The following is a 14,523-nucleotide window of genomic DNA, read 5'->3' on the forward strand; positions in this document are numbered from 1 at the left end:
GTAATTCACTGCAACAACTTAGAAAACATGCAAAGCTTGGAATGGGTTTAAATAATATCAGGGAAATTTCAAACATTGTCAGGGAAAAATCAGGGAATTTTGTTTTCTTGAAAAGCTGGGAACCCTGAATGCGATACGCAGCATAAAGAACTTCTACGCTCAATGACGTCATAATGAACTACATGGAAGTAGCATGTCAACGATCAAATTTAATCCTATGAAGTGATAATGGCATAATGTGATAAGTGATATGACTTGTTAAATCAAATTGCTCCCTCTCTTTTTTTGGGGGGGGGGGGTTGGGATATATGATAATAATTATGTTGGATGGGCGATGGCTTGATTTCATGAGGTACCAGAAATATTCCACTCATCTGCGATTCGTGGAATATTTTCCTGAACTCTTGAAATATTTCTAGTATTCCATTCTGAGCCATCCAATGTAATGTAATTATTAAATGCAGATAAGTTTTGAAAATGATAGAAAAGAAGAGGAGAAAGACATGGTTATCCATCGGCCAGGGCTCATGAAAGACAAATTTAATGCTGTTGCCCAGAGACATGCTACGCTTCACAGAAAACCATTGAGAAAATTTTGCATGATCTCATAAGCAAATTGAAAAAACAAAAAAAATGTGTTTAATGGGTTTGTTTGTTGCCAGTTTAAATAGTTAACACTGATTAATGTCAGCAATAGGTACATTCAGGTCCTATAGGTGATGACATTTTTGGAGTGAATACTGATTAATGTAAACTATAGGTATATTTAGGTCTTGTACATGAAGAAAACTCTATGTTTATCTTATATCCCTGGATCTAGGGCAAGGATGCCAGCGCACCATCAGCAAAGGCCGCTCCCCCACCGCCACCTGCAGCTGGTGGTCCCCCTCCTCCACCACCCCCAGCAGTTGTACCCCCCTCTGGTCCTGCTGCTCCCGCCTCAAGCGACGACTCCGGCAGGGCTGCTCTCTTCGCCTCCCTGAACCAGGGTGAAAATATCACAAGCGGTAAGTCATGCCAGAATCCATATTTGCACAAGCTAGTCATTCAATGATGATTGAATCTAGTTGTCTCATGGTAGTATGATGGATTTTTATTGGGGGGGGGGTAGGAGGGAAGAGGTAGGGGAGGAGAAATCATAGAAATGTTAAAAAACATATGTATCCGAGAGAACTTAATGACCAAGCTGGGGCCAAGGGCATTTCTCGCATTTTGATTTTTAAACTGATCAATCTGGGGAAATTTTGATATGTTTTGAAAATTGGAGGATGTCTCTAATCAGTTGGGCAAGTAAATTTTTATATAATTGTAATATACTTGCCCAAAAATCTATTCACTTGCCTGAAAATATCCTTGTTAAAATAGTTAAATTACCTCTTCAAAAGAAAGTTTGCAGTTTTATAAACCATTGACCTTTTCTGTCGTTTGACGTGAACTGATCTACCTTGTTATTGCGTTTCTTTTTCCAAAGTGATTTTATCTAGCCTTCCATGACCAAAATTGGGGTCAATATCATGTCATATGGACCCTAATTTTGGTCATTCTTCTATGATAATTTTGCTTGCCCAATTCGGGCAAGTAGTTTTGGTCTTTACTTTAAAACACATGCCCGACACTAACTTTTACTTGCCCCTGGAAATTGGGCAAGTGCTTATGTAGCTGTGAACTATTATAAAAAAAAATGGGTATCAAGAATTTCAGACCGCTTTAAGATTAAAATTATTCAAATTATGAATTTGAACACAAGTACTCATGCATGCAGCGAGTACAAGCACAGAGGTTAATATAGCAAATAATCTTGAAAGAATGAAATCGCACCTTTCATTTTGTCCAAATATACCTTTACCTGTACATACATTCTGTGAAGCAAGACTTTGTCTGTCTATGGTCATTGATATCTGTTGGTGTATCATTTGCATTTATTTGCAAATGCACGACATAGTATCGCATAATTCATTAGAAAATTCTAAATTCTATTTGGAAATTACGAATTTAAAGCACTGGATCACATCCAATTGGATCTATCTAATGATGTATTCAGAGTTGTTGTAGATAAGTCTCCTGACTTTGAACCACAAGGTCTGGGGTTCAAATCCCACCGCAGAACTCGCATCTGTTGTCAAGGCATTTACCGTATCTACATTTGTCACTCCCTACCCAGGTGTAGTAAACTGGTACCCGGTAGGAAGAAACTCCTTGAATGCTTGAGCGTCCATTCAGGGTAGCTAGGCTAAAGCCGGGGAAATAGTATTCAGTGCTTAGAAACATTTTATTAAGCCCTTTATAAATGTTGCATGTTATTATTTTATCATTATTCAGAGAGTGCGCATGAAAGAGAGAGAGAGAGCATGAGAATGGCATAGGGAACATTTATGAAAGGACTTGGAAGTTTTTATCTGACTTTTACCATAGGAACTGTGCTTCTCAACAAATCAAATATAAGGAAAGTTGTCTGACAACTCACTGGAAAACAAATGGTGATGATATGCTCTCCTGGGTCCTGTAACACCAAGTTTAGCAATTAATAGTACACTTGATTTTCACGTTTAATTGTATATTGTAATCAAAGCAAACAGTCTAATCTTTGTGTCATGGGCCTTGGGTTTATAATGCAAACGAGTAGAGTATTTGGCACCAGTATTCTTGATATTTTTCTTGTGGGTCCTCCCCCCCTTTCTTCAACCAAGGTTTGAAGAAGGTGACTAACGACATGAAGACCCACAAGAACCCAGAACTAAGGAAACAACCACCCAAGCAGGTATCAACCACCGCAAAGCCCTACCAACCCCCGGCTGTCAAGTCTGCTCCTAAAGCCGCTGCTGCTGCCCCTGTCAAGAAACCACCCAGGATTGAACTCACCCAGAGAAAATGGGATGTGGTAAGTGAGACAAACATCACAGTGGTGCCAATTCACAAAGGTGGTTTCAAATCGATGGTTGAAACCATGATTTGTGTAGATTTTATGCCAAATACCAGAATGGCCTGAATTCATAATGATAGTTTCAAATCGATGATTGAATCCATGATTTATGTAGATTTCAAGCCAAATACCAGAATTGCCTGAATTCATAATGATGATTTCAAATCGATGGGTGAAACCATGATTTATGCAGAGTTCATGCCAAATATCACAAAGGCCGGAATTAAGAAAGATGGTTTCAAACTGATGGTTGAAACCTTTTAAGCAGACTTCATGCCAAATATCACAGTGGCAGAATTCACAAAGGTGGTTTCAAATCTGTGGTTAGAAACCAAAGTTTATGAAGACTTTATACCAAATATAATTAAAAAAGGTGGTTTCAAGCCCTCAATTTGACGACATGGTTTATGCAGTTTTCATGTTTGATTATTCTTGATTAAATATTATATTACAATGAGAATCCTCCCATATATTGATGCTTGTTTTCTAAAGTTACAGAAGTAATAAACCCACCAATTTAAAAAAATGGTTCCATAGCTTTTGTTAATCAATTAAAGCAGTACTCCAGGCTGAAAATAATGATTTTAACAGATAAAGAAAAATCAGACAGGCAAAACATTGAAAATTTGATCAAAATCGGACAAGGAATAACAAAGTTGTGGCATTTTAAAGATTTCAGTATAACGCTGAAACAGTTCTAGGCGTTCTTTATGAATATTCAGTGAGCAATCTCATGATGTCATATTTTCCTCCAAGAACTAAAAAAGTTAGATTGACAACTGATTTAGTGCATCAGATATTTATTGCTGCAAGTTATTGAAACAATTATGATTTCATGTATTATCATAAGAAAAAGGAAAGTGGGGATGTGATATCATTAGCCCACCTCATGAAAATTCATGACAATATGTATAAAACTGTTTTCATGGTATATTCCTAAATTTTAAGATTCTATAACTTCACTGTTTGTTACCAGATTTTGATGAAATTTTCAGCAATTTGCTTTGTGAATTGTACTCTTTTTATTTATCTACAATTATTTTCAGCCCGGAGTACACCTTTAACATGAACAGTCAGATTTTTAACACAGTATGCGTTCTCTGTATCGTATATTCTAGGAATACTATTCGAACAATACAGACATCCGTCTAGATCAAGTTGAAATGAAGCAGAGTGTGTACATCTACAAGTGCGACAACAGTGTCATCAACATCCCCAACAAAGTTAACTCCATCACTGTTGGTATGAATGTCTATTTTTTCATTTTGCAGTCATCTTTGGAATAGCTTTTCTCGTACAAAGGGACATGTGTCGACATGATCATGCAGTCTAATCTATCAATCACAGACATCAGGCAAAAAGTATTAAGACTTGGTTGGAGCATCGTTAGCCCTTATATAACAGATAGAACCACTGCAAGTCAGAAGTAGTTTTCAGGGGAAGAAGTTTTCAAGGGTTATGTTAAGTTATTAAGGCACCCCAAAATGTGTCTGGGTTTATCTCAAACCTACTGTTACTCCTTTTGGAAAACTAAGCAGTATACTCGAAGTCAATTTGAGGATCACCTTTCATGGCAGTGATCATTGAAATTTGCGTGTAATAATCACCTGTTCATACATGTATGCGCTAGGAACACACACTTGTAATAAAAAAAAAAATATCAACCAATAACTTCAGCACAACCACTACGGTGACCACACACTTATTTCCACATTATTGGCGTTCTGGGCTTCAACAGCTCGGCTCAGTGAAACAAACACTAAATCACTGCTGTGAACACCTGGGGGCCGTTTCATAAAGGTTTTTGTATTAAGTTAAGAGTGACTTTCAGAACGACTGGTGATTCTTTCTTGTGGTAAGGGATATTCACCATTTGGTGATTATTTAGCCCATAAGAAAGGTTCACCAGTCGTTCTTTAAGTCACTCTTAACTTACAAACAGCTTTATGAAACAGCCCCCCAGGAACGTTTGCTGATCTTAGCTGGGGTGATATCGGAACACCTTGAGGTGGAGTCATGCACTATATAAATGTCCTATACTAGTATTATTATTAGTAGTCGTAGTATTAGTAGTTGAAATAGTAGTACTTATACTTCTGTCTTGATTTGTTTTTAGATTCATGCAAGAAGGTCGGTGTTGTCTGTGAGAGTGTCCTTGGGTCTTTAGATGTTGTCAATTGCCAGAGTATGAAAATGCAGGTTAGTTATTCCATATATTCAGTCATTGAAGTACAATGGGCATTGTGGCATGCACCTGTCATCCACGCTTCATGGGTGAAGTTATGAATTGACACAGAGATTCTTGGTTTGAGCCCTGGTCAGTCACCTTCTGGATGGTGACGTTGCAGGTCGGCCCCAGGTGAAAATTATCTTACCCGTTGGTTTCACATCTGTAAAAGAAAAAAACAAACTCAAATTACACACACACACACAAAATAGTAAGATGATCAGAACCTGTTTAATAGCCTGGTGACTTCGCTCAATGTCAGTCATTTGTGCTGCAACATACATTAAGAATGAACCCTACAGAAAATGACCTCGCCCTAAAAAAAAATCTATATTTGTTTTCATTTTTCTACAGATAACAGGTACAGCTCACATCGTAAACATAGACAAAACAGATGGATGTATGGTGTACTTGAGTGAAAATTCTAAGTTTGCTGAAGTCATTAGCGCCAAGTCATCAGAAATGAACATCCTTATCCCAAGTGGAGAAGATGGAGACTATGTAAGTCAAAGTCAAAGCTTTTCTGGCCCTGTGAAAGAATATGTCTGTTTGGTAATTTCCTGTGATGGTGTTTGTAGTTTCCATAATCATGGCTGCGGATGACATGCAAAAATTTAGTGTTCATTCACAAATATTTGTGGAAATAGTGGAGCGTTGTGGCCCAGTGGATTAGTCTTCTGACTTTGAAACAGAGGGTCGTGGGTTCAAATCCCAGCCATGGCGTAATTTCCTTCAGCAAGAAATTCATCCTTATTGTGCTGCACTCAACCCAGGTGAGGTGAATGGGTACCTGGCAGGAATTTATTCCTTAAAATGCCACCGCACTGTAAAAGGCTGCGGGGCTAAAGCCGGGGTAATAATATCCAAGTCCTTTGGAAGTGCATAGGGACGTTATGACATAATGTGATATGCGCTATACAAGAACTGCATTATTATTATTAAAGATGACTTTTAATTTGAAGGAAGATTAATTGTGTAATGAATGAAAATGCAACGCCATCCCTTATCTATTTCAAAGCTAAAGCAGGGATAATAATATCCAATTTCTTTGAAAGCAGAAAGAGACGTTGTAATCATAATGTGTTATGCGCTATACAAGAACTGTTCATTATTATTATTATTTCATATGAAGGATGTACCACAAGGATACTTATGTGCTCCTTGGATGTTCAGGATCAGCTGTGCATGTATTTTCTATACTTGTAAAGTGTATATGGAATTTTTGGGACAAGATTCTTAAGATTGTATGGGGAGGAAAGCTACCTTAGCCCAATGAAATGATAATAAAGAGAGTTAGGGTTCCACACTGTCCCATTATTTCTACTATACATGTTTGTCGTTTAGGCCGTGGGCCGAAGGCGTTTATCGTGTCAAAACATTTCAGTTGGAGCCTGAGGTTTTTATTATACATTGAAAAAAAGGAAAAAAATACATTGATTGGGAAATTGCTTGTTCCCGCAGTCATATCGCTGCAGTTAGTGAAATATGGAATTCGGAACTTGGGTTTCATCACGCTGCCTAACAATTGTACGAGCCGCATTTAGCCATACGCACTGCCATAGCACATCCATGAGCACGGCAGAGAAATGCGCGCTTGTTATCCAAACTTCGAGTCTAAATTGGTCAGGATTGAGCCTTATTATTATTCATAGACTCACTGTAAAGTAACTTAAAAATTTTTGTGGCTGTCAACAACCTACCTTCAGATGCAAATCATCGCAATATGGGAATATTCCATAATAATATTCTCAAATTTATCGAAACAGTCGAGAAAAATGAAGACTCACGTGTCGGACTGAAACTGAACATAGAAGCAGAAAAATTTGCATTGCCAATTCAGCTGTATACACAGAACGTACGTAGTGCGCCGTTTCTTAATTCAAACTGCGTTATTTAATATGGTGAAAATATGTATTTATAAACTATTTTATTCACAAACAAACACTTGAAAATGAACATTTAGACTAGTCTTGGTGGAATTCTGGTATAATAGCATAATACTTTGCCTTGGACCAATTTTAAGAAATGATATTTATTCCTTTTCCAAAGTGACAAGATGTATAGATTCCATTAACATGATTTAAGAAGGCAGATTGCGTCCTTTTATGAATGTTTTTATTCTGGCCCTGTCTTTCGATCTTTGGGTTTCTGCGTCTGTGTGTAGTTAAAGAAAGAGAAAAAAAAGGGGGATGAGAGGAGAGAGAGAGAGAAATAAGAGATTATATCAAAGAAAAATATAGACAAAGAACGAGGAAAAAATGAATGTAAATGCATAATATTAATTTTAGTAAATTCAATGGAAGACAGGCGCGGATCCCAAGGGATGCACCCCTCTTTTGAGAAGCAAAATAACAAAAGATTTTTTTTTGGGGGGGGCTTGTCAAATTTTATTTATCCTTAATTTTTGGTTGAAAACCTTTTTTTTGTCTGGTACGAAATATCCTTTATTTTTGGTTGAAAACGTTTTTATTATTTTGCTTGTCAAATTTTTTTTCTGGTACGAGATATTCCTAATTTTTGGTTGAAAACCCCTTTTTTTGTCAATTTTTTGTCTGGTACGAAATATCCTTTATTTTTGGTTGAAAACGTTTTCATTATTTTGCTTGTCAATTTTTTTTTCTGGTACGAAATATTCCTAATTTTAGGTTGAAAACCTCTTTTTTATATTTTGCTTGTCAATTTTTTTCTGGTACGAAATATCCTTAATTTTTGGTTGAAAACCTTTTTATTTTGCCTGTCAAAAATTTGCCCCCCCCCCCTTGAAAAATACCGGATCCACCCCTTATGGAAGATTCAGTTTTCCTAAAAACAGAACCATGTTACTTCTAGTAAATGTAATAATTTCCATTGCAAGATATGATTTGTATGAAGAAGAAAGGAAAATTAGTGAATATTTTTTAGAATCTGATGAATACAAAATGTGTGCCTTTTATTATTTTGTGAACAGAAATTTAAAACTTTATTCATAATAATGAAGACCAGGGGAAGGTGGATGGATGAAGACTTATATGTTTCTCCTGACAAAGTGTTCTTTATCTGATGGTATAAGGATGGATATTATTGTCAGACAACAAAATAATGATGATGAAAATGCTTGCTTCTTTGAGAAGACGAGGGAAGAATAGAGAGGGAATGGGAAGAAGGAGAAAGAATTTGTATGAGGTGTAGATACAAACTACAAAAAAAAGTTGTTTTTTTCAGGACAGAGAACATTACACGATGAGAAATTTGAGGATGTTGTAGAATATTCATACATTGCGATGATTTACAACTAAAGGTAGGTGATTAACGTCCAACGACATTTCCAGGGATACAACATACTGAGAGTAGAAATAATAATACTGTTTATTACTGACCAAATCAACTCGAAGTTCGGCGGCATAGCGCTCACATTACTCCGCTGTGCAGTTGCAGTGCACATGTCTATGTGCGGCTCGTACAATAACTAGGCAGCATGATGAAACCAGAGTTCTAAATTACATATTTTGCTAACTGAAGCGGGTTTACTGCGGGAACAAGCTATTTCCTTATCAATGTATTTTTCTTCATTTCTTTTAGTATATAAAAAATACCTCAGGGTCAAGTGAAGCAAAAGTTAAAAACTAAAGCACTTTTGATTGTTCGGCCCACGGCCTATTTGAGCTGAATGTGTTTTAACAAAGTTAGACTGAATTCTTGTCTAACTTGTCATTGAAATTGAACTGCTTGTTAAGCACAATAATTTCAATCTACAAAGATCATATTTCAAATTCAACTTTAGCAGATGCAAATTTAATAAATAGACCAATGATTTAGCAAATAATATATTCCAGTCATTTGTATTAAAAGTGACGCCCTTTGGAACTTTACAAACTGCTTTATGTACATGTAACAGCTCCCAGGGTGGTGTTTCATAAAGCTACTTGTAAAGTTATGCACGACTGGAACATGTTCTTTTGTGCTAGTCAGTTACGTAGTGATATACAATTTAGCACAAGAAAGGGACACCAGTCATTAGTGAAGTCATTAATGACCTGGAAACAGCTTAATGAAAAACCCACCTTTGCCCAGTTGCATAAAACTTACTACTATGGTAATTTTTCCATCCAATGTTAACTCCCGTGGTAATGCTGATCAACAGCCAATCAAATTCAAGGATTCCATGCAAGTTACCATTGCATGGGAAAGTTACAATAAAGGTAACTTTGATGCAACAGGGTCCAGGGGGGTGTTTCACAAAGATTTAAGTATGACTTAGAGTCGCACTTTAATGTGTTGTTGCGCGCTGTATAAAAGGCATGACCGTATTGTGCAGATCGTGCCAAGAGGATGCACCCTATTGTGCATTGATCAATAATCCTGCGCGTTTCATAAAATAAAAAAATAAAAATGCGCGTTTCATATCATGTATGCGTTAGCCTTTTAAGTGCGACCTAAGTCATAGTTAAATCTTTGTGAAACACCCCCCCAGGTCTGTTCCAAAAAAATGTTATAATTATCATTGTTTTTGTTTATGCATTTCTCCTCCTCCTCTTCCTTCTACATGTAGGTTGAATATGCCCTTCCTGAGCAGTACAGAAGTGTGTATGATGCAAACAAGAAGTGTATGGTCACAACCTGTACTGAGTCAATGGGATAAATCCTGGCGCCTCTCCTAAACAGGCAGATAAATATATGTGTAACCTCAGAGTCCCAAACAGCAAATTATTATGCTTGAGGGAATTTCAGTATGGTTACAAAGGATATGATTATGATCGTTTACTTATTTCATGTATCACCCAAATTATTGAAAGATTTGTAGAAAATACCACAATGAACCATACTTAACATGTGTGCCATTAAAAAATACCATATATTTAGAGTTACCTTAATACAGATCAAACAATGTTAGACAGGTATCATATTAGATTTATAAGTGTTTAGTTTGTTTAATGTTATCAAATTACGCAACCTTTTATTTTTTCGTTTCAATGATTACACAGTCTTTGGAACTGTTTTTTTGTTTATTTCAGAATGTTTTCATATGTGTGTTGCTTATCATTTTGAATGAAGATTCTAGAATATGAAATCTCTTGGATGGATGATACAATGTTGTTAAGCTCAGATTATCATTTCTGATTTTTCTCATAATATCCTACCTTAGTATTGTGAAGGATTTTTCGGGGGGGGGGGGGGCGGTGGGGGTAGTCATCCATGAGAAAATCATCCTTCATATTTATCAATTAAGATATTAATGAAACTTGCAATTCATCTGCAGTGGAAACTGGCTGGTGACATCAGCTGGTCCCCCCCCCCATGTTGCGTTATTCGCAAGTTTAATTTATAAATTAATTGAAGGAAGGACTCAATTATGAATATGATTCTTGACATGTTTATGTGGTTATAAGCAGCAAATCATGGATTATAATATAACACATTACGATGACCATATATGTATTACCAAAAGTATATATACATGTAGGTAATTTGTAACTCATGAGAAGTTATGATATATCAAAGTTAGACCAATGAAAAAGAAAAAGATACCAGCCGAATTTTATGCTTGTGATGGTAGTTGTATCCCAATTCTGAGTTTTATGAGATATATATATATTTATATTTATTTTGCCACACAGTCTTTAAAATCAATGACTTTAATTTCATGTTTAGTATTTGACATTCTTCATTAATATGAATATTCTTTGTACATGTAGTTTTTTTTAAGGATTGGATGTTACTTAATCTGTGTGTTTTTTTTTTTTTAGTAGTGATTGTTTTTTTATCAAATAGATTTGATATGATTATCGTTGATTGGGATTGACATACTGCAATATATTGACTAACATTTTTTATTTTGAGTAGGAAAGCACCAAGTGCAACTGGATGTATGTTAGTTTGAAACTTTTTGTCAACCAATCTGTATAGCCCAAACCAGCATTTGTTTTAATACATGTACTTTCATCAGCCCTTATTCAAGGTGAAATATTCAGGTAATATAAATGCTTTCAGCTTAAGAAATATCCCCAGCTAACTGGAACCAACCATTTTGAAGACTTGTCGATTGATAGGCATTTTTTTTGTGCAAAATGTGTGGTTTAACAATATTATAGCATGCTGGCTACCAGTAAGTCTGCACTTTATACCTTGACCTGATGTTTATTTAAATTAAATTGAATTTTATTTCATTGTATAGTATTTAGATGTAATGTCAATACTTAAAGTCATTTAATTTGGATTGAGTGAATGCTTTGGTAACACACTGACATAAATCTAGTATGTGAAAATCCTGTATAACTTTGATAAATTCTTATTTGGGAATGGGGTTTCGCGTTTATGAAACACTGGACTATTCAAAGTACTGGTAGTATGCAAATTAGCTGTAGTAGTGCTGGAATTATACAAATCATTATGCAATTAACCACTTCCAATATCAATGTATATGTAGGTGATCTAATATTCTTTTAGATTAATATACATATATATGTATATGCAATAGCCGTTAGTGGAAGATTAAACACACAATTTGATTTTGTCGCATCCTTTCAAATATTGAAACACCATAAATAATGAATCATTGTGTCCTACGTCTAGATTAGTGTTCTTACACATGTGCCTGTCTGCGTAATGAATTGTTGAATTTTTGTTACCTATCCGAGAGGCATGTTAGGGAAAACTCAGCTGTGTCTTAACTAGATGTAGGTAGAGCACAGAGCAAAGACACACATCTTCTGTTCAATATTATGGTGAGATTAAGACAGAAATATTGTATTTACTCATAGACTAACAAACTGTACTTCATGTGATGACCTTACACAAAGCTACGAGTTAACAAGGAACCATTGTCGCTCATTTGATCATACAGGTTTGTATCAAATTCTGCTATTTAGAACTGTTTGTAATGATATTGTTTTTTATGGAAAAGAATGGAAGACAAAATATATGGTGGTTTTTGGCAAGAATATTGCTCCTGCATACATGCCTTATGAATCTGAATGTACTCTGAATTGTGTGAAAGCAAAGCAATAAATTGGCTCAGTTTAGAATTGTTTGGGGTGATATGTGCACTTATCCATGTTTGTCACTCTCCACTCGTGTGTTAATTGGTACCAGGGGGCCGTTTCATAAAGCTGTTCGTAAGTTAAGAGCGACTTTAAGAACGACTGGTGATCCTTTCTTGTGGTAGGTGGTATTCATTGACGATGGTTACATACGTAAGAAAGGCTCACCAGTCGTTCCTAATATCACTCTTAACTTCCAAACAGCTTTATGAAACACCCACCCGGTAGGATGTGGATGTCTAAGTGATTAGATTGGCACGTGTCCATGGTAAAAAATGATTGCCTGGCCAGGATCCTGCCCAGGGAGTGGAGACAGTGCACTTTGGAATGGATGGAACAGTGGTGGATCCAATGACCAGGGTAATGATAATTACATGTAAAGCGCCTAGAAACACGAAGTAGGAAGCGTGGTATAAATCTAACTTTTACTATTTTTAAAACTTCATCATGTGTGTCCATCTTTAATTACAGGTGAATCAGCCAAGGTTGGATCTCTTTTGCACAGAGCAACTTGCTGGTTAATTATTTCTCCCTCTCTCTCTTTTACGTCAGGGTTGTAGCCCTTATGAAAAAAAACAGTGAAAGAATAACAAATGTTTATCCATTTAGAATGTTTGGGCTGATATGTGGATTGCAGTGTGTGCCTGTTTTAGTTACAGATGACTTGGCCTAGGTCTAATCTCTTTCACATAGGGCAACTTTGTAGCTTTTTTTCTCCCTGTCTCTTTTACAGCCGTTTGTAGAGCATTTTTTGAAATACAGAGAATTAATAAATTTTTCTCTATTTGGTTTATCCCATAGGGATTAATTAGTACATAAAATGAGTAAAATATTGCTAGCCAACAAAAAGGAAAATGTCCATTTTGCACTGTTTGGTTCACTTATTTAACCCTAAAAGGACTGGGCTATTTGAGATGTATCTGATCTCGGCCGCCGTTCTCACGATCTCGCCAAAATTTTGCACGCACATTCTTCACCGTATAAATTACAAGCCAGTATACAAAATTTGAGAATATTTATCTTTTATATATGAATAAACTATACCAATTTAGTCGTGAAAAACATATGCAAATTGCACACGCAATTTTACTTCAAACTTTTTTTTTTTTACAGATGTCATCTTTGTAATCTAGTTTAAAGGTTTTCGCGAAGAAAAGTTGCAAAAGCCATTTTTTTTTCTTAAGTATTTCTTTGTTTTTTAGAAGTTCTTATGTATTTCCTTATCTTTTCATATTTTTTTTTCAATGGAATTAATTACAGACCATTTAACAACTAAATCAAATCCTAAAGTAATTAAGCAGAACAATTAGAATGAAAAATAATCGCCCTTTTATGAATTTCATCTCCCATAGACTTTGTACACAAAGTCATTTTCGGCATGACATTGTCTCGTAACCTGAATGTCGCGAATTCGGTCTCAAAAGTTGCGCGAGACTTCCAAGAAAGAGTGATACATTTTGCGGCGCTAGCTTTCTGCGTTTCGGAAATGTCGCGCGAAGCGTTGGGGGCATCTGTCCTTTATGGGTTAAAGGGGAAGTTCACCCTGACAAAAAGTTTATTGTAAAAATAGCAGAAAAACTAATGAAAAATATTGCCGAAGGTTTGAGAAAAATTCATCAAATAATTAAAAAGTTATTAGAATTTCAATTATTTGATTTGTGACGTCATATGCGAGCAGCATTCCTACATAGCGAATGGTAAAAAAATCAATGAAATGTCATTTTCTCAGAAAATTGAAAATGGTTTTCACTGTAACTTTTGTATATCAATAGACAAATCGTTTCACACCCGATCATGAAAAGAAAACAAAACTAAGTCATCAGAAACCATACAAAATTTGAAATTTATGCATTTTATATTGCATAACACATGGGACAGCTGCTCGTTTATGACGTCACAAATCCAAAACTTTGAACTCTAATAACTTTCTTACTCTTAAACGGATTTTCCTCAAACCTTCACCAATATTTTTTACTATTTTTTCTGCTATTTTTACAAGAAAGTTTTCTTCAGGGTGAACTTCCCCTTTAAGGTCATAGACATCTGCTCAATTTAAAGCAAAGGCACATTAGAAGCCTTGTTATGCACCACCTCAAGTCTTCAACTTCTCAAAACTGGACAGGTTCCTATCCTATAATTCCAGTGGCGTAACAGGCGGGCTGGGGGGGGGGCAAGCTGCCCCCCTCTCCCCTGGCGGATCTCACCGGGAAATTGAAAAAAAGGGGGGGGAGAAAGAAAGGGGAAATGGAAAGGAGGAAAAGAAAAAGGTTTTTTTAATGGAAAGGAAGGAAAGCGGGAAAAGGAACAAAAAATAAAACAAAAACACTGAGAAAGGACAAATTCCGAAATAGGCCTATGTA

At 36.0% G+C, this 14,523-nt stretch overlaps 1 protein-coding gene across 1 annotated transcript in view; it reads left to right on the forward strand.

The window, feature by feature from the left end:
* The window catches only part of LOC121415848 (adenylyl cyclase-associated protein 1-like), a 49,976-nt gene extending 37,833 nt beyond the window's left edge, over window positions 1-12,143 (forward strand). Inside the window, exons 8-13 of the mRNA XM_041609216.1 lie at window positions 821-1,007; window positions 2,688-2,878; window positions 4,039-4,162; window positions 5,037-5,119; window positions 5,502-5,648; window positions 9,676-12,143. Coding sequence (XP_041465150.1) covers window positions 821-1,007; window positions 2,688-2,878; window positions 4,039-4,162; window positions 5,037-5,119; window positions 5,502-5,648; window positions 9,676-9,765 — 822 coding nt within the window. The 3' untranslated portion in view covers window positions 9,766-12,143. The remainder of the gene's footprint in view (window positions 1-820; window positions 1,008-2,687; window positions 2,879-4,038; window positions 4,163-5,036; window positions 5,120-5,501; window positions 5,649-9,675) is intronic.
* Window positions 12,144-14,523: the final 2,380 nt, after the last annotated feature.

The sequence above is a fragment of the Lytechinus variegatus genome, chromosome 1, assembly GCF_018143015.1.
Source record: "Lytechinus variegatus isolate NC3 chromosome 1, Lvar_3.0, whole genome shotgun sequence".
NCBI lineage: Eukaryota > Metazoa > Echinodermata > Echinoidea > Temnopleuroida > Toxopneustidae > Lytechinus > Lytechinus variegatus.